Source organism: Heterodontus francisci, chromosome 18, assembly GCF_036365525.1.
Source record: "Heterodontus francisci isolate sHetFra1 chromosome 18, sHetFra1.hap1, whole genome shotgun sequence".
Classification (NCBI taxonomy): domain Eukaryota; kingdom Metazoa; phylum Chordata; class Chondrichthyes; order Heterodontiformes; family Heterodontidae; genus Heterodontus; species Heterodontus francisci.
Genome location: NC_090388.1, coordinates 45450478 through 45477971, shown reverse-complemented (window position 1 = coordinate 45477971; position 27494 = coordinate 45450478). Strand labels below are relative to the sequence as shown.

The 27494-nt window shown below is 43.4% G+C and overlaps 1 protein-coding gene across 9 annotated transcripts in view; it reads right to left on the bottom strand.

Moving 5' to 3' along the window:
- dusp16 (dual specificity phosphatase 16) overlaps positions 1-27494 on the bottom strand; it is a 168062-nt gene that overhangs the window by 15952 nt on the left and 124616 nt on the right. For 7 of the 9 annotated variants that reach the window (XM_068050626.1, XM_068050628.1, XM_068050625.1 and 4 more), the window contains 5 exons: positions 12664-12698; positions 9550-9598; positions 9271-9434; positions 8729-8888; positions 7525-7648 (listed from right to left, as the gene is read on the bottom strand). In XM_068050626.1, coding sequence (XP_067906727.1) covers positions 7525-7648; positions 8729-8888; positions 9271-9434; positions 9550-9598; positions 12664-12698 — 532 coding nt within the window. Of the gene's footprint in view, positions 1-7524; positions 7649-8728; positions 8889-9270; positions 9435-9549; positions 9599-12663; positions 12699-27494 lie in introns of those variants that run through there. The other 2 variants (XM_068050632.1, XM_068050627.1) reach the window with 2 other exon arrangements.

The window sequence follows — 27494 nt, the reverse complement described above, 5'->3', positions numbered from 1 at the left end:
AGGTGTGGTAACCAGGGCTTTGTATAGTTGCAGCATCACTTCTAACCCCTTGTGTTGTAGTCCTATAGATATAAAGCCCAACATTCCATTTGCCTTTTTGATTGTTTTTTGTACCTGTCCTCTTCTATCATTTTTAGGTCCAATGTGGATGACCTCACATTTTCCTACACTGAAATTCATTTGCCACAGTTTTGGCCATTCCCTTAATCTAGCAATATTGCTTTGTAATTTTTTTGCTTCCATCTGCACTACTTACAATTCTGCCTATCTACTTGTCATCTGCAAACTTGGATATTGGCTCTCTATCCCATCATCTAAGTCATTAATAAATACAGTAAATAGTTGAGGCCCCAACACAGATTCCTGTGAGATACCACTAGTCACATCCTGCCAATTAACAGTATTGGCCTATTAACCTTACTCTCTGTCTCCTGCTGCTCAGCTAATCTAACCAAGTTAATAATTTGCCCTCAATTCTATGAGCTTCACCTCTTATGAGAGACTTTAATCGAATATCTTCTGGAAGTACATATAAATAACATCCATAGACATACCCTTGTCCACTATTTCATTTAATTCTTCAAAGAATTCAATCAAATTCATCAAGCATGATCTACTCATTACAAATCCATGCTGGCTAGCTGTCTGATCACTTTCAAGGTGTTCAGTCGTTCCATCCTTAATTATAGACTCCAACCTAGCATCTGTTGTCGAAGAATTACTAACTGTGGTGGTCACACCACAGGCTAGGGGTATGCTGGCAGATAGGGAATGGGTGACCGCCAGGCAGTCTAAGAGAGCCAGGCAGGTAGTGCAGGAGTCCCCTGCTATGATCTCACTTGCTATTCAGTTTTCCATTTTGGATACTGGTGAGAGTGATGGTTCCTCAGAGGAGTGCAGTCAGAGCCAAGTTTGTGGCACCACAGGTGGCTCAGCTGCACAGGTGGGGAGGAAGAGGAGTGGAAGAGCAGTAGTGATAGGGGATTCATTAGTTAGGGGAATAGACAGGCGTTCCTGCGGCAGTAAACATGACTCCAGGATGGTGTGTTGCCTCCCTGGTGCCAGGGTCAAAGATGTCATGGAGAGGCTGCAGAACATTCTTCTGGGGGAGGATGAACAGCCAGAGGTGGTGGTCCACATTGGTACCAATGACAGAGGTATGAAGGGGGATGAGGTCCTTAAAGCAGATTTTAGGGAGTTAGGAAGGAGATTAAAAAGGCAGAACCTCAAAAGCAGTAATCTCAGGATTATTCCCCGTCCCACGTGCAAGTGAGCATAGGAATAGGAAAACTGAGCAATTGAACACATGGCTGGAGAACTGTGTAGGAGGGAGGGAATCAGATTTCTGAGACATTGGGACCGGTTCTGGGGCAGGTGGGCCCTGTACAAGATGGACGGGTTGTATCTTAGCAGGACTGGTATGGATATCCTTGCAGGGAGATTTGCTCGTGCTGTTGGGGAGGGTTTAAACTAAATTGTCAGGGGGATGGGAACCTGAGAAGGAGTTCGGATTGGAGGGAAGCAAAACTGGTAACTTGTCTGGGGTTGTGGGAACCAGGAGCAAGTATTAAGACAGGAATACCAAGGTGCACAGAATACTGGGGGAGATAGATGGCACAGTACGTTATTAGGAGGGGTCAGAGTAAGGGAGAAAGTAATAAAGTCTGAATCAGGGTTAATGTGCATGTATGTGAATGCATGGAGTGTGGTTAATAAGACTGGTGAGGTACAGGCGTAGATTGACATGTGGAAATATGATGTGGCTATAACAGAGACCTGGCTCAAAGAAGGACAGGACTGGGTGTTAAATATTCCTGGATACAAGGTGTTCAGGAAAGGTAGGAAAGGGAAAAAACGGGAAGGGGTGGCAGTATTGATTAAGGAGAACATTTCAAAGCTGGAGAAAAAGGATGTCCCAGAGGGGTCAAGGACAGAATCAATTTGGCTAGAGCTACGGAACAAAAAAGGTGCAGTTACATTGTTTGGTGTTGTCTATAGGCCACCAGCTAGTGGGAAGGACACGGAGGAAGAAATTTGCAAAGAAATTACAGAGAGGTGCAAAACTTATAGGGTAGTTATAATGGGGGTCTTTAATTATCCAAACATAGACTGGGATAATAGTTTAAAGGGCAGTGAGAGGCAAGAGTTCCTACAGTGTGTTCAGGAAAGTTTTCTACAACAATATGTTGCTCGTCCAATGAGAAAGGAGGCACTGCTAGACCAGGTTCTTGGGAATGAGGTGGGCCAAGTGGATCAAGTATCAGTAGGAGAGCATTTAGGGGATAGTGATCATTGTATCATAAAGTTTAGGCTGACTATGGAAAAGGACAAAGAGCATTCCAGGGTAAGAATAATTAACTGGGGGAAGATGAACTTCAATGGGGTAAGAATGGAGCTGGGGCAAATAAATTGGAGTCAAAAGCTGGCAGGAAAGCTGGTAGATGAACAATGGGCTACCTTCAAAGAAGAGATAGTTCGGGCACAGTCAAGGTATGTTCCCTCGATGGGGAAAAGTAGGGCAAACAAATCCAGTGCTCCATGGATGACAAAAGAGGTGGAGATTAAGAAAAAGTGTGCTTATGACAGATGCCAGGTAGAAAATACTATTGAGAACTAGGCTGAATATAGAAAGTCCAGAGGGGAAGTGAAACTTGAGGAAGGACGTGAGGGCATTGGAGAGAGTACAGAAAAGATTCACGAGAATGGTTCCAGAGATCAGGAATTTCAGTTATGATGATAGATTGGAGAAGTTAGGACTGAGAGGTGATTTGATAGAGGTATTCAACATCATGAGGCGTCTGGACAGAGAAGATAGAGAGAAACTGTTCCCACTCGTGAAAGGATCGAGAACGAGAGATTTAAAGTATTTGGTCAGAGAAGCAAAAGTGACACGAAGAAAATTTTTTTCACAGAGCAAGTGGTTAAGGACTGAAATGCGCTGCCTGAGAACGTGGTGGAGGCAGGTTCAATTGAAGTATTCAAAAAGGGAACGAGACAGTTATATGAAAAGGAAGAATGTGCAGGGTTACAGGGAGAAGGCAGGGGAATGGAACTGAGGCAGTTGCTCTTTCAAAGAGCTGGTGCAAACATGATGGGCCAAATGGCCTCCTTCTGCACTGTAACGATGATTTGATTCAGTGAACGGGTGTATAATTTCCTGGTTTCCGTCTCACACCTTACTTAAATAAGAGTGGCGTGCAATTTTCTAATCTTAAGGAACAGTTCCTGAATGAAGAGAACTTTGGATGTTCACAGGGCAGCTGCTTTCTTGAAAACTGAGATGAAAACCATCCGGTCCTGGGGATTGGTCACTCTTTAATGCCATTATTTTCTTCATTACTGTAAATTTGCTTACATTAATTTTGGTGAGTCCCCGTCCTCGATTCAAAATTACTTTCTTTGGGTTGTCCAGCATGCTATCCTATATACATCTATATATCCTCTGTATTTCCATCTCCTTATTTTTCTTTATGATATTACCAATCAGTTTTTAAGGGGCCCATATTGTTTTTAACCACCCTCTTTTTCCTAATATTATTGTAAAAGCTTTTTGTTTTGATTTTGATATCTCTTGCAAGTTTCTTTTCATAGTCCCTTTTAGTAACTCTTCCTGTTTTGTCACCCTTTGCTATTCTTGTATGCTTTTTCTTTTAGCTTTATGTTGTTAGCTACTTCTTTGGTCACCCATGGCTGTTTCTTTGGCAAGTAGAGCTCTTGCTCCTTAGGGATAGAAACTGGTTCTATATCACATTAAATTATTTTTTGTCATTTTACCATTATGATTTTACCCAAATGATTTTGTCATTTTACCCATTAACAGATTTTCCCAGTTTTCCTGTGGACAGTTTCCACCTCATCCCATTGAAGTCAGCCTTACCTAAACCTAGAATCTTAGTAGATGTTTCGCATTTCTCCCTTTCAAACACAACATTGAACTCAATTTTAGTACAGTCACTATCAGATACATGTTCATGCACTGTTAGGCTATTAAATATATCTGGCTCATTAATCATTATTAAATCTAATGTGGCATGACCCTTTGTTGATTCTGGGACATATTGTTGCATTAAACGATCCTGAATGTTCAAGAAATTTACTACCTTTCTGTTGTGAGCTCATCTGCTTATCCTAATCTATACAGAAGCTAAAATTCTCTGTTACAACTGGCTTGCCTCTAATACATGCTTGTTTAATCTCTGCATTGATGCATTCTACCGCTTCACAGCTGCTACCAGAGGGCCTATACACAACTCCCACTACAGTCCTTAATTCTATCTGTAAAGCCTCCTGCCTGCTTACCTTTTCTCTTAGATACTACAGTTAAAGGGAAAACGAACGTATAATTCTGACTATTTAGGCTACTCTCCCTTTTTATTTGTTTTGGAACTATTAATTATATTACCTTTTCCACCCGAGTCCTCCCCCTCCTTCCCCGCCCCCACTCCCATTTACTAGTTAAAAGTCCTTAGATGGAGCTCTTCCCAAAAGTCAGTTCTTTCCTGTCCCAGTAGTGGTGCTAATGTCCCATGAAATCGAACCTCTCTTTCTGACATCACTCCTTCAGCCACATGTTTACCTCCCTAGTCTGCTTATCCTTATGCCAATTTGCACATGGCTCCTAGCTCCTGGTGCTCTCTGAAAAAGGATCTCTTGCCTACACTGTCCAATATTATTGATCCCAAAATGGACCACAACGACTGGATGCTCCCCCTCTCCAAGATTTTCTTTCAAGTCAGTTTGAGATGCTCCTCACCCTAGCACCAAGTAGACAACACATGTGGGACACTCAATCCTGCTTACAAAGGATACTATCCATCTCCCTAATTATTGAATCCCCTACAATTACCACATTATGGTTCCCCTCCTCCCTTTGGACAACCTCCTGCTCTAAAGGTGCTATGGTCAGCATTCTGTCTGTCCATCTGACAATTTTTATCCTTATCCTCACAGGTAGCATATACATTGCACCTGCTGGACAGGATCAATTTCTGCGAATTCTTGTTCGCTATCCCACCTGGATTCCCTTTACTCAGTACACCATCGGTCACACTAACCCCATTCTGAACCTGCACCTCTCTACGAGGAGTGACCAAGCTCTGGAGCAAACTGTCCAGATCTTCCTTCCCATCTATTATGTCTTGGGAGTATTTCCAACTTGCACTACAGCTCAATGACACTGAGCTGGAGAGATTTAATGCAGAGACATCTGCTGCAGGCATGTTCACTCAGCATGACAATCTCGCTGTCCACAAATTCCCATGTACTGCAGACCAGACACACAGCCTGCTCTGCCAGTTGAATGGCTTTTAAGTGACCTAACAAGTGATCCAGCTGTAAAACAGCTGCTACAGAACAGCATCATAACAGAAGTATCTGATGGACACAAGGACAAGGACCCAGGCATCAGATCAGGACAAGATTCACGCAATCCCAGCCCAATTGACCCTGCAAAGTTTCCCTCACTAATATCTGGGGACTGGTGGCCAAGTTAGGAGACTAGTCAAGCAACAGCCTGCTATAATTCTATGCACAGAATCATATTTTTCAGCCCAAAATCCCAGACCTGTCCATCATTAGCCCCAGGTATGCCTTGTCCCAAGACCACATGGATATCCCCATCCTCAACTATGCTGAAGCCCAGCATGTGAGGACTAGCGATAAAGCTGAAGTGCCCAATGGATGATTCCACTTGGTCTCCTTCCATTATAAATGCCAGACTACAGCCAATTCAGTTTTTTTCACAAGAAAAAAAACCCATAGCCAAATGCACTGGACACAGTATAGATCAGGGGTCTGCAACCTACGGCTCTGGAGCCGTATGTGGCTCATTAAGGAGTCGTGCAGCTCCTGATCTTGAGCGATTGAAACCATTTTTTCATTTTGCCAGTGCCTGGGAGGGGACCAGCACCAGACAGCATGGCCTGTCAAAAGCAGCATCTATCCCCATGGCGCTCTCAGATGCCAAGGTGCACAGTAAAGGCAGCAGGTAGCTCAGGATCTTGCCACTTGCAGTCTGTACCACGCACAACACTTTCTTCCCTCGCAGCAGAGCTGTGATGGTCTGCACTTGGATTCTGGTGGAGTGGGAAATACCATCCTGACCAATGCATCCTGCAGCTCATGGCATAGCCCCAGCAAGCTGAAGCTTCTCTTCCTCCCCTTCTGGTAGAATGGACGGCTGGCCCCAGGTGTTGTCAATGACAAAATAATCCCCGGCCACCTTCCTGTGTTTCTGGCCCTTGGAGATGAGGGGTAACTGGCTGATATCACTAAAAGCATGGCCAGCGTGCTGGTTCAGCTGGGGCCACTTCCCCATGACGAGCAGCCACTGGGACGTCACCAGCTTCAACGTAGGCGCCTTGCTCTCTGCTGTGCATTTCAACCTCTCCTCCGCCCAGCGCCACATCTGATGGGGGATGTGAATGACAGGCAGCTTGCTACAGTGGGCCGACACCCGGGGCCTCCACTGGTGGAGAAGCACAACCCCAATCCCAATCTCTCCCTCAGCAGCGCCCCAGGTTTGGTCGCTGGAGATAGGGGGCCCCATGGCTGAAAATGGAGCCTAGAGCTAAATACTTTCTCCCAGTCTACATGTGTTTTTGGTGTGTGACAGCTACACTCTGCCCTAGGCAGCAGTTTGAGATTTGCATCAATTGGTATCCAGGTAGGGGCTACATTTTTATATTTTGAAATACTCCACCTTGTCACAGTGTAAAGTCAATATTTTGTGCCATAATGGTATACTAACTATAAACTGTTCAAAAAATACTTTCAAAAAATTGGAGTTGGATGCAAAAATAAAAGATGCTTACATTTGTGACCCTACAGTAAATATTGGTTTGTGATCTCAGTAAATCTGAAGGGATTGATGGTAATTAAATGGCTTGCTTCGTTTTTTTAAACTTTTATTGACATGCACTTGTGAGAAATAGCATTTGAGTAACAACATTGTAACTCTTTAAGAAACTGCGTTTTTGATAAATTTAAAAAAATGCTCTTCTTGTTACTAAGGTTGCCGACCCCTGGTATAGACTACAAGCCCTGAAATCATCCCGGCTGTAGTGTGGAAGACCTGCACACCAGAACTAGCCATACTCTTAGCCATGTTATTCCAGCTCATATGGCACTGGTATCTAACAAACAATGTGCAAAATTGACCACGTATGACCTACCACAAAATGCAGGACAGATCCAACCTAACCAACTGGCCTATGAGTTTCTTCCTAATTATTAACAAAGTGGATCAACAACATCAAGGCAATACTATCATTTCCCTTTTAACAATAACTGGGTCGCTAATGCTTATTTATTGCTATTGATGAGTGCTATTCACACATGACACCAGCCACAAATCATATTACCACATTAGAATTATGGTTTGATTACTAACTAAACAAAACATGTATCTCTGTACCTTTTAACTAATTTGTTACTACCTCTACATTCTGCTGCTTTAATTCACCTTACAAGTCAGTAACAAAATCTCTGCAAAAACTACTTAACTGATAACATATTACTTCTTACCTATAAGCTTCATCTAGTGACATATCCATTCTCTTCATTATATAAGCTATGGCAATGGTGGCAGAACGGGAAATTCCAGCCAAGCAGTGCACCAACACACAGCCATTTGATGCCTTTGCTTTCTCTAGAAATAAAATGATGAAGGAACATTAGCAATGTTATTTTTACTGAAATTAGGTGCAACTTACTACCTAATACAACACTGGACACTTTATCAGAAGATTAGTCTGGATTTCACTATTTGTTATATTTTATTCACTTTGCCCTCAATCTCTTCATGCGATTACCCAATTGCTAGGTGATGCTTAAGCATGTATCTAGGTGCCACCTCAAACTTCTGTTGTTAATTGACACATGGATTTGATTTTCCCATGAGCCATCTTTGTCAATCTCGTGTTCTATCAAGGAACAGAAAGAAAACTCAACAGCATGCTGGTAAAGAATGAATTTGATGTCATCAAGCCCAATATCTGTGGGTTGGCCTGTTGTCCTTGACGGAGGGAAAGCTGAAAATTAGATTTGAGAAAACACATTGTATGGTCAAGCAGACACTGAATAAACCACAAAGATTCAGTTAACCAGCTGACAGTGTTTGGAAAATTTATATATTAGGATTTTTTTTAATTTGAAGTAAACAACTCAGGTGGTTAAGTACTAAAATACAAAATAAAGTTTAATTAGTCAACAAATGAGATAGATAGTTAAACATTTATCAACAGGCAGGTACATTTATTTCATCTATTTGAAATTGGTGACAATTATTTGGATCAATCATACTTTATAAACATAATATAAAAATTCCAGAAATGTACCACAAGCCAACATTATGCAGCCTATTTTAAGAAAAATTCTATTTTATGTTGCACATAAGCCTGGATATGTATTTATTAAAAAATCAAAATAATACTGTTGAGATTTTACAGATTCCATGCTGATGGCATAATTTACACCTGTGATTACTCTCAGCATTCCTGATCCCAGTGCCATGAAGCTGTGTCAGATGGAAGACAATACTCCACTATGGGGGAGGGGAGAGGTCAAAACTCCTAACTGCACCCCAAATTTCTCTCTCAACAATCTCCTTATGGCTGGCTAAAGAAGAATTACAATCAGAAAGTCTCAAAGCTAATGCTAAAGTATTAGCAAAATTACCTCAAAAACTTTTTTAAAAAGATTTAAAATCAACAAGAAAATCCCTACTGACCTATAAATTCCACCGACTTGTCAAGCCAAGGCAAGATCTTCTCACAAAAGCTGTCATTGACTGGAACTCGTAGGAAGTGACTCTCTGGGATAAAGTCAGGTTTTGGGCATGTGTTACTTGCATTGAGTACATAGCCAATATCAATCTGTTGCATTAGCTCCTATATTTGAAGTGAAACAGAAAGCATGTAAATACTATGGACTGCTGCTCAGTGCAGTTCACATGGGAGTATTGTCTCAAACTTGAGTTTTATTTTGGCATAATCCTGCTATAATTGTGGTATACAAAAAGTTAGTTCTCGAAACACCATGGGCCCAATTTTCTGTCTGTGCAAGTGGGTGGGATTTTGAATGAGTTACAATCTCACCCCATATATTTCTTGCATATTTTCAGTGATATAATTAACACCACAAATACCTAAAAGAAGTAGAAAATCGCTCGTCACTTTAATAGAAAAATCTAAGTCAATGAAGTAGAGTGGGTGGGGTGGTTTTGCTGTGCAAAGTCAAAGGTTTATGCACACTGACAGCTACACTCCTTACCCTGTTCAATACATCTCGTTGGCAACCAAGGTAAAGATGCGGAAGAATGCGCGTTGGGCCATTGTTGGTGACAGGTAAGCATGGCTGTGAAATGCTTGTAGGCACTAAAGCAGATTTTCCTTCACAGAGGCCAGAGAAGCTAGATGAAAATGTGGCAAATCCACCTAGAGAAAACATCAAAAACAGCCAAATGATCAGAGAACAAATGAAAACCTGACCAGTTGTGAAAGGGAGAAAGGAAATTCTCAACTCTCTCCAAGACTACGTAACAAAACTCACAAAGACAAAGTGATGGTATTTTCTCTTCCATCCCACTTTGCTTGGTCACCTGTATTAAACATAGTGAATATAATAGGTTCTGCTTTATTCCTTTTGACTATTCACAAAGTTCACCCAAACAAACCAACAACCAATCCCATATAAGGACTAGAGTTTATTTTTTAACTCTTCACTGCCTCCCCCACCCCCCGCCCCACTCCAAACAATTATGCAGTGCATCCTCTCTATTGTGGAGGATGGGCTAGAGATTTGTTCCCAATTCTCTCAAAATCATAGTCACCACAAAGTGTATGGGAGAAATGTAGCTACATAAATTAAAGACTTAAGTAGCCAATGAGTAGTTATATCTTTTTAAACAAAATACATTTGTTGATTTATTGCTCTACATTACAGATCACCATTCGAGGACAGTCTGCTATTTTCTAGGCTCAGACTCAGTCCTCGATTTATTCTGTCTACCTCCCTCCACAGACACTCCTGGTTACCACTGTAAGTCTGAGACTGATGACTCACAGAGCAGAAACCATTCTATGGCACAATGTAATGAGATAAAAACAGAACTGCATAATCACACTGTCCCACTTTTAAAAATGATAGTCATGTATAACTGTTGTCTATAGTGAAGACTTGCTGTCAATCAGATCTAGTAAATATGCTGTATGACATTTCACATTTTTTCAGTCATTGCTTGAAGAGAAAAATCATATTGCATAAAGGTTAGTGATGAATTTAACCCACCTCAATGACAGGATCAGACTTTGGAAGTCAATAAAATTAATGATTGGACCTACTGCCCCTTTCCTGCTGGCCACCATTTTAACTGCTCACTTAATTTAGGTGGGTGCTCGCTGAATGCATGCAAATTGGTGTCCTATAATACACAAGACCCCAATGTAATTTTAACTGCCCGACCCAGTGGCCAATCCACTGAATGAAGCATCAGAGGATTGCATTCAGGCACCACCTGACTGACTGAAAGCCTTATTTAAAGGGCCATTCAGATCATAGGGGTCTGTGTGCTGTTGTGTTTAGTAGTTTTCCAATGGTTTTGAGCTTCAAAATTGTTTTTATGTCACTTACATTATTCAGTCTGATTTAAGTTCTTACAGCTTATCTTGGCTGCTAATATTGAGAGGAGGTTCACTAGACTGATTCCAGAGATGGGGGGACTTGTCTTATGAAGAGAGATTGAGCAGGCCTTTACTCTCTGGAGTTTAGAAGAATGAGATCTAATTGAGGTAGATAAGGTGATTAAGGGGATTAACAAAGTAGACATAGAGAGGATTTTTCCTCTTGTAGGGCAATCTAGAACGAGAGGTCATAGTTTTAGGATAAGGGGTAGCAGATTTAAAACGGAGATGAGGAGAAATTACTTCTCTCAAAGGGTCGTGAATCTGTGGAATTCACTACCCCAGAGTGTGGTGGATGCCGGGACATTGGGTAAATTTGAGGAGATAGATTTTTAATTAGTAAAGGGTTGAAGGAGAACGGGAAGGAAAGTGGAGTTGAGGCTGAGATGAGATCAGCCATGATTGTATTGAATGGCGCAGCAGGCTCGAGGGGCTGAACTGCCTATTCCTGATCCTAGTTCTTATGTTCTAATATTGCTTCCTTGCTTTGTTGGACGTCGAGGTGCTGCAACAGCCACCTCAACATCTAAGAAGAGTAGCAAGTGGGCTCGTTAGAAAATAGTAAGTGAGGAAGCTACTCGAATAAGCCCACACCCAGTCCACAGGGTCTTTAGGCAGTTACTTTCCTTGATATCTCTGAGGAGCAGCACAGCAGGAGGCTGCACTTCACCAGACAGGCTGTCGCTGATGTATGCAGTCTTCTGCAACATGACGTGCTGCCTTTTGGATATGAGACCATATTGTGCAAGTGACTGTCAAAGTCTCTGCCATCTAAACGTTTTTGACACCGGTCCCTCCTCTTGTTAACAGGAGGCATCATCAGCATCTCTCCATCTGCAATGCACAGCTACATTAAGGCATGAAGCCCTATTTTCTAGGCCCAGCCAGTACATAACCTTTCCCATGAATGCCATCACTCAAAATTAAAGTGCTCTAGGATTTGAAACAGTGGCTGGTTTGCCTCATGGTCAGGCTTTTATAGAGTGCATTCATGAAGACATCAAGGCACTAGAGAACCAGCCAGCAGTTTTCCTCAATGAAAAGGTCATCACTCAATTAATGGCCAGTTGATCTGTGATTACCACAGAAGGATCCAGAAGCCTGTATCCCCAGTCTCTCAGGCAGCTATCACAATGGGCTGGATTTTACACCAGGCGGACGGGAGCAGGCTATCGACATAAAATTCGGTGGTGAACCTGCTTCCACCTAGCCTGGGGATCCGTCCCATATTTTACAGGTAATTGGGCGTGCCCCGGCAAGGCAATGGTGGTTGTTTTGGGGGGGGGGGGGGGGGAAGGGGGGGCCGTCTTGGGTCCTGGGAGCAGTTGGGGAAGCAGGGGCGGCCCTGTGCCCGATTGTCAGGCCCCCCCGCCCACTGGGGCGGGAAGAGACCAACAGCTTTCACCAGGTGGCCTTTCTCGGCTCCAGGATGCCCGCTTGCCACAGGTAAAATCCCTGTGGATGTGGACGAAGGCCCTTAAGTGGCTGTTAATTGGCAACTTAAGGGCCTTGATTGGCCTGGGGCGGACGGTTAATTCTCCGCGCCCCCCACCCTATGTAAAGTGGGGTGGAGGCGGGAGCGGGTCGGGAAGGTCTCCCGGAGCCTCCTGCTCCATTTTACAACACCAATCCCCAACCCTGGCCACCATCCGGCTCGCTGGGGTGGCATAAAATTCTGGCCAATGCCTTCATTCTGCAACATTCATCAATCCCCCACTATATAATTCCACCCTCTAACCAACGTAAGTAGGAAGTCATGAGCCATGTAGCGCAGTTACAAATAAAAGATACTTAACCAATGCCTTGGGTTATTGAACAGCACAATGCACTGATACACGAGAAGCCTTGTGAGAGCTGCAACTTGAATTACTAACTCCACATATTAATTAAAATGAAAAGGCGCTGTCAGTTTTTAAAGGGCACACTGTTTATTCCTCTACTTAGAAACCTGGAACTAATTGCAGCTAACAAATTTCCTACTTACCCATAGCATGTTCTTTTGTTGAAGTTGCATATGTCCTGTAGTCAACAGAGAAAACCATATGCATGATATATGATCCGATACATGACAAAAAAACAGCTCCCTTCATTATGGAGCACCAAACTTTAAATGTTCTCAATCGCTGCCCTGAAGGTGAGCAGAGATGCATTATTACAAATTTTGCCCATCGAATTCTGAACTTCAATTTTGCTTTATACACTGTTGTAGAGATTAGTAATACAATAGAGTGTGCCGTTGGCTCAGATCTCCTGTAAACAGTCATCCTCCCTTTACAAAAAGGCACATTCATTTAGTGGTACAGCATTTATCATAGTTCTAATTTATAATATTTCAGAGGTTGTAATCAGATTTTAAGTGTTACCTCACATTCCTCATAATCTTCGACTAATTAATATAGCTCCTGTCCCCTAATGGCCTTCTTGAAAATCACACTCACAAACTAGGGATCTGGATGAGATCAGATCAAATTTGCCCTGGTCAGCTGCAGGGTGTAGTGAGGTGCAGCAAAAGAAGTGCAAGTATGAGGGTTGCATGTGTCTTTTTTTGCACGTGCAAAGCCTCATGGACTCATAAGCCAAAAATACAGCATAAATAAACTGACACGTGTAAAAAGATTCAAGACTGCAGCCGTCCAAATTATAGAAGTGCCGCCACATTAAGGAGAACATTAAAAACTAGAAACTGGGGTTCTGTTTAGTGAGTAATTGGGACAGCTGATGTGATCCTGACTCATGGGGGGAATTTTATGTTCTCCCCCATGGCAACTTTAGAGGCAGGGAGAGCATACAGTCAGGCGGGATGGTGGCTGGCTGAGGGGGATGGCGGGGGGCCCGCCACATTCCCGCCTCCACCCAAATTAAGTCCGGGGCAGGAAGGCCTGTGAACGGCCTACCCAGCCTGCTGCCAATTGAGGCCCTAAAGTGGGCAATTAATGCCTAATTAAGGGCCTCATCCTGCCTCTGCTGGTATTAGCTCAGTGGCGGGTGGGCCTGTCACCACACAGGGAGCACGCCAAGCAAACCTGTGCGAGTTGCTTGTCAGCTCTAGAAGACCTTGTTAAAAGGCACTTAGTGCCTGATCGAGGAATGCAGCATTGGGAAGGGGGGCCTGCCGAAAGCCACCCCCTGCCCTTACTGCTGACCCTCCATATCTCCCACCCCACGTGAAACCCCTCCCCCTCTGACTTACCTACGGCCTGGGTCCCTTGCCTCTGGTGGGTTCAGTACCAGCAGCAGCCAGTGCCTCTGTGGTTGCAGAGCTCAGTTAAAGACCTGCCAGCCTCTGACTGGCCAACAACTCTGACGGCTGGGATCCTTGATCCCAGGGAAGGCCTGCCGCTGTCCACTTAAGTGCCTAATTGGCACTTAATTTGACAGGCCTTCCCCAGAGGAGGTGGCACAGGGCTCTCACTGGCGCTTTAGCTGGTGGTTGAGACCCCACCATTGACCAGATAAAATCCCAGCCATACAGACCAGGAGGGTTCCAGGTTCAATCCCCTGTCACATAATTTCATCCAGGCAACAACTGGGATGCTTTAATTAGCTTCGGTGTGCCCAGGCTTGTGTTAGGGTGGGGTAGGAGGGAAATAGAGAATCAGCTTCAGCTGCTGCTCCTCGTCATTATCAAATGACCTCTGCTAGAAAAGCATGTGCAACTTAAGGCAAGAAGCCCCTGTAAAATATACTTATCCGCACTTCATAAAATTTAAGTTTTTTTTAAAGAAAAAGATGAATAATTTACTTTTTTTTCCTGTTTCATCTGTTCTGTGCTCCCACTCATGCCTTATTTGTCACCTCTGTTGCAGTAGTAAAATCGAAACAGAATCACAGAATAATAACGTGCAGAAGAGGCCCTTCGGCCCATCAAGTCTGCACCGATGCATTAAAGACAGCTGACCTGTCTACCTAATCCCATTTGCCAGCAATTGGCCCATAGCCTTGAATGTTATGGCGTGCCAAGTGCTCATCCAGGTACTTTTTAAAGGATGTGAGGCAACCTGCCTCTACCACCCTCCCAGGCAGGGCATTCCAGACCGTCACCACCCTCTGGGTAAAAAGGTTCTTCCTCAAATACCCCTTAAACCTCCTGCCCCTCACCTTAAACTTGTGTCCCCTCGTAACTGACCCTTCAACTAAGGGGAACAGCTGCTCCCTATCCACCCTGTCCATGCCCCTCATATTCTTGTACACCTTGATCAGGTCACCCCTCAGTCTTCTCTGCTCCAGCGAAAACAACCCAAGCCTATCCAACCTCTCTTCATAGCTTAAATGTTCCATCCCAGGCAACATCCTGGTGAATCGCCTCTGCACCCCCTCCAGTGCAATCACATCCTTCCCATAATGTGGCGACCAGAATTGCACACAGTACTCCAGCTGTGGCCTTACCAAAGTTCTATACAACTCCAACATGACCTCCCTGCTTTTGTAATCTATGCCTCGATTGATAAAGGCAAGTGTCCCATATGCCTTTTTCACCACCCTATTAACTTGCCCTTCTGCCTTCAGAGATCTATGGACAAACACGCCAAGGTCCCTTTGTTCCTCGGAACTTCCCAGTGTCAGGCCATTCATTGAATACTTCCGTGTCACATTACTCCTTTCAAAGTGTATCACCTCACATTTTTCAGGGTTAAATTCCATCTGCCACTTTTCCGCCCATTTGACTAGCCCGTCTATATTTTCCTGTAACCCAAGACAACTCAACCTCACTGTTAACCACTCGGCTAATCTTTGTGTCATCTGCGAACTTACTGATCCTACCCCCCACATACTCATCTATGTCGTTTATATAAAAGACAAACAATAGGGGGCCCAGCACAGATCCCTGTGGTACGCCACTGGACACTGGCTTCCAGTCACTAAAACAGCCATCTGTCATCACTCTCTGTCTCCTACAGCTAAGCCAAATTTGAATCCACCTTATCAAGTTACCCTGTATCCCATGTGCATTTGCTTTCTTGATAAGTCTCCCATGTGGGACCTTGTCAAAGGCTTTGCTGAAATCCATGTAAACTACATCAACAGCACTACCCTCATCTACACCTGGTCACATGCTCAAAAAATTCAATCAAATTTGTTAGGCATGACCTCCCTCTGACAAAGCCATGCTGACTATTTCTAATCAAATTTTGCCTCTCCAAGTAGAGATAGATTCTCTCCTTCAGAATTTTCTCCAATAGTTTCCCTACCACTGACGTGAGAGTCACTGGTCTGTAGTTCCCTGGCTTATCTCTACAACCTTTCTTAAATAGTGGGACCACATTAGCTGTTCTCCAGTCCTCTGGCACCTCCCCCGTGGCCAGAGAGGAATTAAAAATTTGGGTCAGAGCCCCTGAAATCTCCACCCTCGCCTCCCACAGCATCCTGGGATACAAATCGTCCAGACCTGGAGATTTGTCCAGTTTTAAGCCTGCCAAAACCTCCAATACCTTGTCACTCCCAATGCAATTTGCTCAAGAACCTCGCAGTCTCTCTCTCTGAGTTCCATATCTACATCCTCATTCCTTGGGTGAAGACAGATGTGAAGTATTCGTTTAACACCCTACCAATGTCCTCTGGCTCCACCCACAGATTTTCCCCTTGGTCCCTAATGTGTCCTACTCTTTCCCTGGTTATCCTCTTCCCATTGATGTACTTACAGAATATCTTGGGATTTTCCCTACTTTTACCAGCCAGAGCTTTCTCATATCCCCTCTTTGCTCTCCTAATTGCTTTCTTAAGCTCCATCCTACACTTTCTGTACTCCACTGATGCTTCCATTGATTTGCTCTCCTTGTATTTGCTGAAAGCCTCTCTTTTCCTTCTCATCGTACCCTGAATGTTTCTGGTCATCCAGGGTTCTCTGGGCTTGTTGCTCCTACCTATTACCCTAGAGGGAACATGTTAGGCCTGTACCCTCCCCATTTCCTTTTTGAATCCCCCTCACTGCTCTTCTGTAGATTTCCCAACAAGTAACTCTTTCCAGTCTACCTTGGCCATATCCTGCCTCATTTTACTAAAATTCGCTCTCCCCCAATCCAAAACCTTTTTTTGCAACTTGTCTATTTCTTTCTCCATAACAAGCTTAAATTGTACCACGATGTGGTCGCTATCACCAAAATGCTCCCCCACCAACACATCAACCACCTGTCCAGCTTCATTCCCCAGAATTAGGTCCAGCACTGCACCCTCTCTTGTTGGATCCTCTACATATTGAGCTAAAAAGTTCTCCTGTATACATTTTAAGAACTCCACTCCATCTAAGCCCTTAACATGATGACTATCCCAATTAATGTTGGGAAAGTTGAAATCACCTAATATAATTACCCTATTATTATTTTTACACACCTCTGCGAATTGCGCACATATTTGCTCCTCAATTTCCCGCTGAATATCTGGGGGTCTATAATAAACACCTAGCAATGTGGCTGTCCCTTTTTTTAATTCCTAAACTCTACCCATAAAGCTTCATTTGATGCCCCCTCCAAGATATCATCTCTCCTTACTGCAGTAACTGACTCCTTAACTAATACTGCAATGCCCCCTCCTCTTTTACCCCCTCCTCTGTCTTGCCTGAAGATTCTATATCCCGGGATATTGAGCTGCCAATCCTGCCTCTCCCTCAACCATGTCTCCGTGATGGCTACTATATCACAATTCCACGTGTCAATCCTTGCCCTTAACTCATCCGTTTTACCTGTAATACTCCTGGCATTAAAGTAGAGGCCATCCATCCTGGTCTTACTCCCTTGAAACTTACTTCCGCTGTATTCCCTCTGCCTTGTTTGCTTTCCTGTGTTTTGCTGTGTCCCTATTCTGCTCGGAGTCTGCGTCCCCTTCCCCTGCCAAATTAGTTTAAACTCCTCCCAACAGCACTAGCAAACCCGCCAGCAAGGATGTTAGTCCCCCTCTGGTTCAGATGTAGACCGTCCCGCTTGTACAGGTCCCACCTTCCCCAGAAACGGTCCCAGTGGTCCAGGAATCTAAAACCCTCCCTCTTGCACCAACTCTTAAGCCACGCATTCATCTGTGCTATTCTCCTATTTCTATACTCGCTAGCACGTGGCACTGGGAGTAATCCAAAGATTACAACCCGAGAGGTCCTGCTTTTTAGTCTACTGCCTAACTCCCTGAATTCTTGATTCAAGACCTTATCCCTCTTTCTACCTATGTCATTGGTACCAACATGTACCATGACCTCTGCCTTATCACCCGCCCCCTTCAGGATGCCCTGCAGCCGTTCAGTGACATCCCAGACCCTGGCACCAGGGAGGCAACACACCATCCTGGAGTCACGTAGATGGCCACAGTAGCACCTATCTGTTCCCCTGACTATAGAATCCCCTATTACTATTGCTCTTCTTCTCTTTCCCCCTTCCTGTGCAGACAGGCTGCTTGTGGTGCCAGAAGCTTGGCTCTGTCCGCACTCCCTGGAGGAACCAGCCTCATCAGCCTCCAAAATGAAATACCGATTTGCAAGCGAGACCCCAGGGGACTCCTGAACTATCTGCCTGTTTCTCTTGGACTGCCTGGTGGTCACCCATTCCCTTCCTTCCCCAAGTCCCTTCAGCTGCGGTGTGACCACCTCTCTAAACGTGCTATCCACGATGCTCTCAGACTCGCAGATGCTCCACAGTGTTTCCAGCCGCCGTTCCAGCTCCGAAACCCGAGCTTCCAGGAGCTGCAGCTGGACACATTTCCTGCACACATGCTGGTCCCGGGGACTGGAAATGTTCCCGGATTCCCACATGAGGCAAGAGGAGCAAACCACGGCTTTAAGCTCTCCTGCCATGACTAAACCCTTTAAATTTAAAACTTTAGAAGACTGTTATAATTCAAAAAATCAACTAAGTCTTGCTAAAACAATGACTTACAATTTCAGAACAACTTTATTATGCGTCTTTAACATAATAAAATGTCCCACGGTGCTTTACAGATGCGTTATGAAGCAAAATGTGACACTGAGCCACAGAAAGCGGTATTGGGTAGATTGCTAAAAGCTTGGTAAAAGAGGTAGATTTTAAGAAACGCCTAAAAAGGAGGGAAGAAAAGAAGAGACGGAGAGATTTAGGCAAGGAATTCCAGATCTTAGGGCCTGGGCAGCCGAAAGCAAAGCTGTCAATGGTGCAGCAATTAAAATCAGGGATGCTCAAGAAGCCAGAACTGCAGGAGCGCAGAGATTTCAGAGGGTTGTGGGACTGGAGGAGATTACAAAGACAGGGAGGGGTGAGGTCATGGAGGGATTTGAAAACAAGAATGATTACTTTAAAATTGAGGCATTGCTTGTCCGTGAGCTAATGTAGGTCAGCAAGCACAGGAGTGATGGGTGAACAGAACTTGGTGCAAGTTAGGACATGGGCGGCAGAGTTTTGGATGATCTCAAGCTTACGGAGAGTAGAATGTGGGAGGCCAGCCAGAAGTGCATTGTAATTGTCAAGTCTAGAGGTAACAAAGGCTTGGATGAGAGTTTCAGCAGCAGATAAGCTGATGCAGGCATGTTACATAGGTGGAAATAGTCGGTCTTAATGATGGCGTAACTATGTAGTCAGGCGTTCATCTCAGAGTCAAGTATGTCACCAAGGTTGTACACAGTCTGGTTTAGCATCAGACAGTTGCCAGGGAGAGGGATAGAGTCGGTAGCTAAGGAACCGAGTTTGTAGCAGGGACCAAATACAATGGCTTCATTCTTCTCAATATTTAATTAGAGGTAATTTCTGTCCATCCAGTACTGGATGTCGGACAAGCAGTCTGATAACTTAGCAACAGTGAAAGAGTGGAGAGAGGTGCTAGTGAGATAGACCTGGGTTTGGTCAGCGACATGGGAAAGCTGACACTGTGTTTTCGGACGATATCACCAAAGGGCACCATGTAGTTGAGAAATAGGATGGGCCTAAGGACAGATCCTTGGGGGACATAAGAGGTAATGGTGCGGGAACAAAAGAGACCTTTGCAGTAATACTCCAGCTATGATTAGATAGACAAGAACAGAACCAGGCGAGACACTGAAGGAGGCTGGTGCGGTCAACCATGCAAACAGATTGAAAAGGACGAAGAGGGATCATTTACTGAAGGAAGACCAGTCACCAAGCTCAGGAGATGAAGATTGAGGGCAGGAACATTGAGATACTGAACGAGTGAACCATGCTACTTTACTAGCATTCGAAATGCAACTCAACAGTAAAGATCCTCCAGTGTTTGGCTAACTTGAGGTCAAATTTAAACCATGTCCAGATTATGTACTGGATGATGAAGAAGATATCCCAAATTACAATTCTCGGTCCATCACAAGCCTTTTACAGCCCAGTTCAGGTCAATTTGTGATTTAAAAACTACTTTGAAGCCAATCCCAAACAAAACTAGAAGTTTACCCATTGTACTGGTCACCTCTCAAACTAGGAGGCACTAGTTGAAAAATCAGCAAAACCTGTGCGTTTTCACAGGTGTTATTCTGGTGTCAACACACACATCATCTAATCATTTCTCCTTCATTGCCATGGGATAAAGTAAATTGTTCATGTGGCGTTTTAATCCTGAGCTGCATTTTGTGCAGATGTTTAATTTTGTATTAGCAAGTTTAAATTCCATCTCATTTTTCCCACAATAATTCCCACATTCCAGTATGTGACTCAATTATTTTAATACAAAAGTTTAAAATTTAGCTTGCCAATAAATATCTTTATTTAACTGCTCTACAGTATTATGGAACTTTTCTGGAGCTCTTAAGTGCCTCAAGAACAGATGTTCATTTGCATTTAACAGAAATAATAACAAGCAGCATGCGCCAACAGTCTGAAGAAGTGGTTACTGTAATGCAAATCAAGCTACTTCAATCAGAAGCTAATGCACTTGGATCTGTTTGTTGGTTATCTGTTAATAATTAAAAACAATTTTTCATTAAAAGCACAGCTGACACGTGGTTCTCCCTTTGTTGGCTACACGGATTAATGAAGACGATCAACTTTGAGGAAACTGGTGAGATTGCAATCTATGAAAACATGAGTCTGTCGGCTATTTTAAGGCTTCACTTTATAGAAATGGTGCGACGACACTGCTCTCTCAAGAATTAATTTTTTTTGTTCACGTTTAACAGAAGTAAGCAGGAGGCCAGTAAACTATCAATTTAGCTCCTTCACTATATTCCCCTCTGACAATAAATGCTCTTTGCAAAAGTTACTTGCATTTATATAGCGCCATTAACATGCAAAACCCTTCATAAACAGGAGTGGATATTGAATCTAGGGACAGTGACACCAAACAGATTGTTTTATTCTGCATGCTGTTGAGCTTCAAGTGTTGTTGCAGTTGCACTCATCCAGGTGATCACAGAGTATTCCATCATACTCATGGCACGAACCCTGTAAGTGGTGTAGGAAGGCAGGGAGTGGGGTCACTTGTTGCAGATACCCAGCTTCTGCCCTGGTCTTGCAAATACGATGTTGATAATGGTTAGTCCAGTTAAGAAAAGAACATAAAAAATAGGAGTAGGAGTAGGTCATTTAATTCTTTCAGACTGTTCCACCATTCAATATGATCATGGCTGATTGTCTACCTCAACTCCATCTTCCCGCACTATCCCCATATCCCTTAGTATCCAAACATTTATTGATCTCCGTCTTGAATATACCCAACAAATGAGCATCCACAGTTCTCTAGGTAGAGAATTCTAAAAGGTCCACAGCCTTTAAGTGAAGAAATTCATCTCATCTCAGTCCATAATGGCTGATCACTTATTCTGAGACCGTGACCCTGAGTTCTAGACTTCCCAAACAGGGAAAACATGCTCGCAGTATTACCCTATCAAGCCCTTAAAAATTTTATATGTTCCAATGAAAGCACCTCCCAATCTGCTAAATTTTGGGGAACATAAGCCTAGTCCACTCAATCTCTCCTCATAGGACAATCCTTTCATCCCAGGAATCAGTCTAGCGAACCTTTGTTGCACTCCCACCAAGGCAATATATCCTTCCTTAGGTAAGGAGACCAAAACTATACATAATGCTCCAACTGTTGTCTCACCAAGGCCCTATACAATTGCAGTCGACGTCATTAGTCTTGTATTCCAATCCCTTTGTAATGGAGGCTAACATATCATTTGCTTTCCTAATTGCTTGCTGTAGCTGCATGTTAACTTTCCATGAGTCAAGTACACCCAGGTCCCTCTGAATGCCAACATTTCCCAGTCTCTCACCATTTAAAAGTAGCCTGCTTTTCTATTTTTCCTTCCAAATGGATAACTTCACATTTCCTCACACTTTATTCCATCTGCCACCTTCTTGTCCAATCACTTTACATGTCTATATCCGTTTGCAGGCTCTTTATGTCCTCCTCACAGCTTACTTTCCTCTCTAACTTTGTATTGTCAGCAAACTTGGAAAAATCACACTGGGTCCTCTCATCTAAGTCATTGATATAAATTGTAAAAAGCTCAGGCCCAAACACCGATCCTTGCAGTACCGCACTAGTTACAGCCTGCCGACTCAAAAATAGCCTGTTTATTCCTCTCTCTTTTCTGTCTGTTAACCAATCCGCAATCCATGCTAACATATTACCCCCTATCTCATGAGCCCTAATATTGTGCAATAACCTCTTGTCTGACACCTTACTGAATGCTTTTTGAAAAACAAACACACTAAATCCACTAACATAAAGTGCCGGAAATACTCAGCAGGTCTGGCAGCATCTGTGGAGACAGAAAGAAAGTTAAAGTTTCAGGTCTGTGACCTTTCAGCAGAACTGGCAAAGGTTAGAAATGTAATAGGCTTTGAGCAAGTGAAAAGAGGACGAGGGGGGAAGGAGGGGGAAGAATAACAAAAGGGAAGGTGTGTGATAAAACAGGAGAGATCAAATGACAAAGATGTCACGAAGCAAAAGCAAAGGGAGTGCTTATGGGCGGCACAGTGGCGCAGTGGTTAGCACTGTAGCCTCACAGCTCCAGCGACCTGGGTTTGATTCTGGGTACTGCCTGTGCGGAGTTTGCAAGTTCTCCCTGTGTCTGCGTGGGTTTCCGCCGGGTGCTCCGGTTTCCTCCCACCTCCAAAGACTTGCAGGTTGATAGGTAAATTGGCCATTGTAAATTGCCCCTAGTGTAGGTAGGTGGTAGGAGAATGGTGGGGATGTGGTAGAGAATATGGGGTTAATGTAGGATTTGTATAAATGGGTGGTGGTCGGCACAGACTCGGTGGGCTGAAGGGCCTGTTTCAGTGCTGTATCTCTAAATAAAAAAATAAAATAGTTATATGAAAAGACAAAGCATTAGTCCAGAGAGAGTGTTAATGGCAGAATAATGAACAGCTCTGGTCAAAAACAAAAACATGAAAAACAAGTTTAAGACAGGTCCATGGCCTTTGTCCCAGCACAGTTTTGTTATTTAATCTCTCCTGCCCTTTGTTCTCTTCCCCCCACCACCCCTCCTTCACTTTCTTAAAACCTAATTCTTTTCTAACTTTGCCAGTTCTGATGAAAGGTCACAGATCTGAAATGTTAACTTTGCTTCTCTCTCCACAGATGCTGCCAGACTTATTGTTTATGGCCCTAATATTTCCAGCACTTATTGTTTATGGCCCTAATAATAGATACTAGCATTTTCCCTACTGTTGATGCAAGGCTAACTGGCCTATAGTTTCCTGTTTTCTCTCCCTTCTTTCATGCATAGTGGGGTTACATTTGTGACCTTCCAATCTATGAGGACTGATCTAGAATCTAGGAAATTTTGGAAAATCAAAACCAATGCATTCACTATCTCTGTAGCTACCTCTTCTAAAGCCCTAGGATGCAGGCCATCAGATCCAGGGGATTTGTTGACTTTTAAGTTTAATTTCTCCAGTACTATTTCTTTACTAATATATTCCTCATTAACCAGACCCTTGGTCTGTCACTATTTCTGGGAATTTTTTTGTGCCTTCTACCAGGAAGAGTGATACAAAGTATTTGTTTAATGTCTTCGCCATTTCTTTTATTCATCATACAGTTTCTCCCTTCTCTGCCTCTAAAGGACTCTAAAGAGAGAGAGAGAGAGGACAGAAGAGAAGAGGAGGGGAGTTGAGGAGAGATTTTTTCACGCAGAGGGTGGTTGGAATCTGGAACACATTGCCTGAAGAAGTGGTAGAGGCAGGAACACTCACGACATTCAAGAAATATTTAGATGAGCACTTGAAATGCCATAACATACAAGGCTACGGGCTAAGTGCGGGGAAATGGGATTAGTTAGGACGGGTTCTTGATGGTCGGCACAGGCTCGTTGGGCCGAAGGGCCTATTTCTGTGCTGTAAAACTCTATGACTCACATTTACTTTCACTAGTCTCTTCCTTTTCACATACCTATATAAGCTTTTACAATCTTTTTCATGTTTCTTGCTAGTTTACTCTCATATTTTCTTTTCTGTCGTGCTAATCCTTTGCTGAATTCTAAAATCCTCACAATCCTCAAGCTTACTACACTTTGTGGCAAAATTATGAGCCTTTTCCTTTCATCTAATAATATCTTTAATGTCTCGTTTGCCACAGTTGGAGCACTTTTCCATTGGGTTTTTATTCTTTAATGGAATATATATTCGTTGCCAATTATGTATTAACTGGCAGAGATCCACAAACCATCTGTGGTACAATTAATATCTTTATTGCAACAATACATCTTTAAATCCCCATCCCATGCCATTCCATCCTTCTCATGCCATACACATCATCCTCATCCCCCCCCCCCCCCCCCCACCACCCAATGCCATCCCCCACCACTGCCCCACCATCATCTCCTCAATCCCTCCAGCCAGGGTAACTTTATTCTCAGGCTTCCCTTACCTTCCGACCTGCAAAACATTTGCAGTCAAATTAGTACCTTTATTGCAACAGTGCTTCTGTAAATCCCCAACCCATGTCATTCCATCTTTCCCATGTCATACCCATCCCATTCATCCCTCTCATATCATTCCCATCCCATCCCCCATCCCAAACCTTCTTCCTATGCCATCCCCATCCCATACCTCCCATGCATTCCACCCTCCCCCCAACCTATGTCGTTTCTGCATGCCATTCCCTTTGCAGAGTGCTCTATGTTTGATGAGATTGTTCTGCAAGACTCTGTTGTTCTGCTCCTGTGGGATGACAGTTGGTTAAATATTTTAAAACTTCATTGTAACATTTGGCACCGCCTATCAAACAAACCAACCAACAGACGCACCCCTTAAACTAACCAATCAAAAAATCCAGACAGACAAAAACTGATAATAGATTCTTTAAATATTTGCCATTGCTTATCTACCATCATCTTTTAATCTAGGTTCCCAATATATCTTGGCCAAGTTGCCCCTCACACCTTTCCAGCTTGCTTTGTTCAGATTGAAGACCCTAGTTTTGTACTTAACCAAATCACTCTCACACTCAATATAAAATCTATCATATTATGAACACTATTCACCAGAGGCCCCTTTATTACAAGGTTATTAATTAAACCTTTCAGCATTGCCACAATACTAGAACTAAAGTAGACTGTTCCCTAGTTGGTTGCTCAACAACTCCCTTGAATGCATCCTGTGAACTTGTCCTCAACACTATTAGTACAAACTTGGTTTGCCCAGGCTATATGAAGATTGAAGTCCCCCATGATTACTGGATAACCCTTGTTGCATGCACTTCTAATTTCCTGATTTATACACTGCCCGACACTACGATGACTGTTAGGGGGCCTGTAAACTACTCCCATAAATGTTTTCTGCCCATTGTTGTTTCTTAGCTCCACCCAAACTGATCCTACGCCTTGATTTTTCCCTACTCTCCACTGCCTTTATCCCACCCTTTATTATTAGGGCTACCCAACCACCACCACTCTTCCCCCACCCCCACCCCCCCCACCCCTGCTTTTCCATATTGTCATTTTTAAGTTTCTGGTTAATGATAACCTCCAGGATGTTGAGTTGGCAGTGATGGTGCCACTGAAAATCAAGGGAAGTTGTTCAGGCTTTGGGCTTGCTGGAAATAGTTATTGTGTACCATTTTGTGGCACAACGGCTAGCCACCACTTGGCCAGGTCCTGCAGTAGGCGGAAGTGGGCTGCTCCACTAATCATAGGAACTGCTGAACACAGTAGAATCACCAGTGTTAGCCTAACTCCAACCTCGAACTCAGGAATGGTCATGAATGACGTTACTGAAGATAGTTGCTTCCTGAAGAACTCCAGCCATGAATTTCTGGGGCTGCAATGATTGGCCTTCAACAATAACAATCAATTTCTGTGCATCAGCTATAACACCATGGAGCTCAGTTTGATTAGAGCTCCTTGATGTCATAACTGTTCAGTTACTATCTTGATATTGAAAGCAACCGCCTCTCCTCTGGCATTCACTGCTTGTATCCATGTCTGGATCAAGGCTGTGACTAGGTTGAGATCTGAATGGTTTCAGCAGAATCTGACTCAAATATCACTATAAAGGTTATTGGTGAAAAGCTGTCCATCGATAGCGCTGCTGATTATATCTTCCATCACCTTACTGATGATTGGGATGAAGTTGATAGGATGATCATTGGCAGGCCTGGTTAGATTTGTTATATTTTTGTGGATAAGACACCTGGGCAACCTCCAGATTGTCTTTGTGGCATTGGAATAGCTTGGTGCCTCAACTAATTTGTACAATGTACAATAAACATTTAAATACAAATCATAATTGTACTTTTATGTCATTTCCTACAATATCATGAACTGATATATTTAGATTTATACATGGAATGTTTATCTTTTATTTTATTCATGAATATATTAAAGCTCCAGGGACCCGGGTTCGATTCTGGGTACTGCCTGTGCGGAGTTTGCAAGTTCTCCCTGTGTCTGCGTGGGTTTTCGCCGGGTGCTCCGGTTTCCTCCCACATCCAAAAGACTTGCAGGTGATAGGTAAATTGGCCATTGTAAATTGCCCCTAGTGCAGGGAGGTGATAGGGAATATGGGATTACTGTAGGGTTAGTATAAATGGGTGGTTGTTGGTCGGCACAGACTCGGTGGGCCGAAGGGCCTGTTTCAGTGCTGTATCTCTAAATAAATAAAAAATAAATAAATTACATTTAGAATTAATATTACATGTATGCGATATTTGGACATTCTATATATGTATTTCTGAAGCTCAATTATTCAACTTTTAATGATTAGGTAATCAGGCACAACAGTACCTGATAGATGCATTTATTTTTAAACTGTATGAGGGACAGATTTGTTCATTTAACTCACTGAGTCAAGGACACGTGCAGTCAGTACTCCACTTGTTTTATTGATCTGTTGAACCATACCACAGAAGGTCCATTAGTTTATATCTATAAAATTACGTGATATTTTTAAAAAGTGCATTTGTAATAATTAAAAAAGATCAAATATTTTCCTATCTTCGTTCCAGGATAATATCAAAGCACACAATAGAACCATAGAAAAATTACAGCACAGAAGGAGGCCATTCAGCCTGTTGTGTCCATGCCGGCTGAGAAAACTAGCCACCCAATCTAATTCCACCTTCTAGCACCTGGTCCATAGCCTTGCAGGTTACAGCACTTCAGGTGCATATCCAGGTACCTTTTTAAAGAATTGAGGGTTTCTGCCTCCACCACTGTTCCTGGCAGTGAATTCAAGACACCCATCATCCTCTGGGTGAAAAGGGTTTTCCTCATGTCCCCTCTAATCCTTCTACCAATCACCTTAAATTTGTGCCCACTGGTAATTGACCTCTGTTAGAGGGAACAGCTCCTTCCTATCTACTCTATCTAGGCCCCTCATAATTTTGTACACCTCAAACAAGTCACCCCTCAGCATCCTCTGTTCGAAGGAAAACTACCCTAGCCTATCCAATCTTTCTTCATAGCTGCAA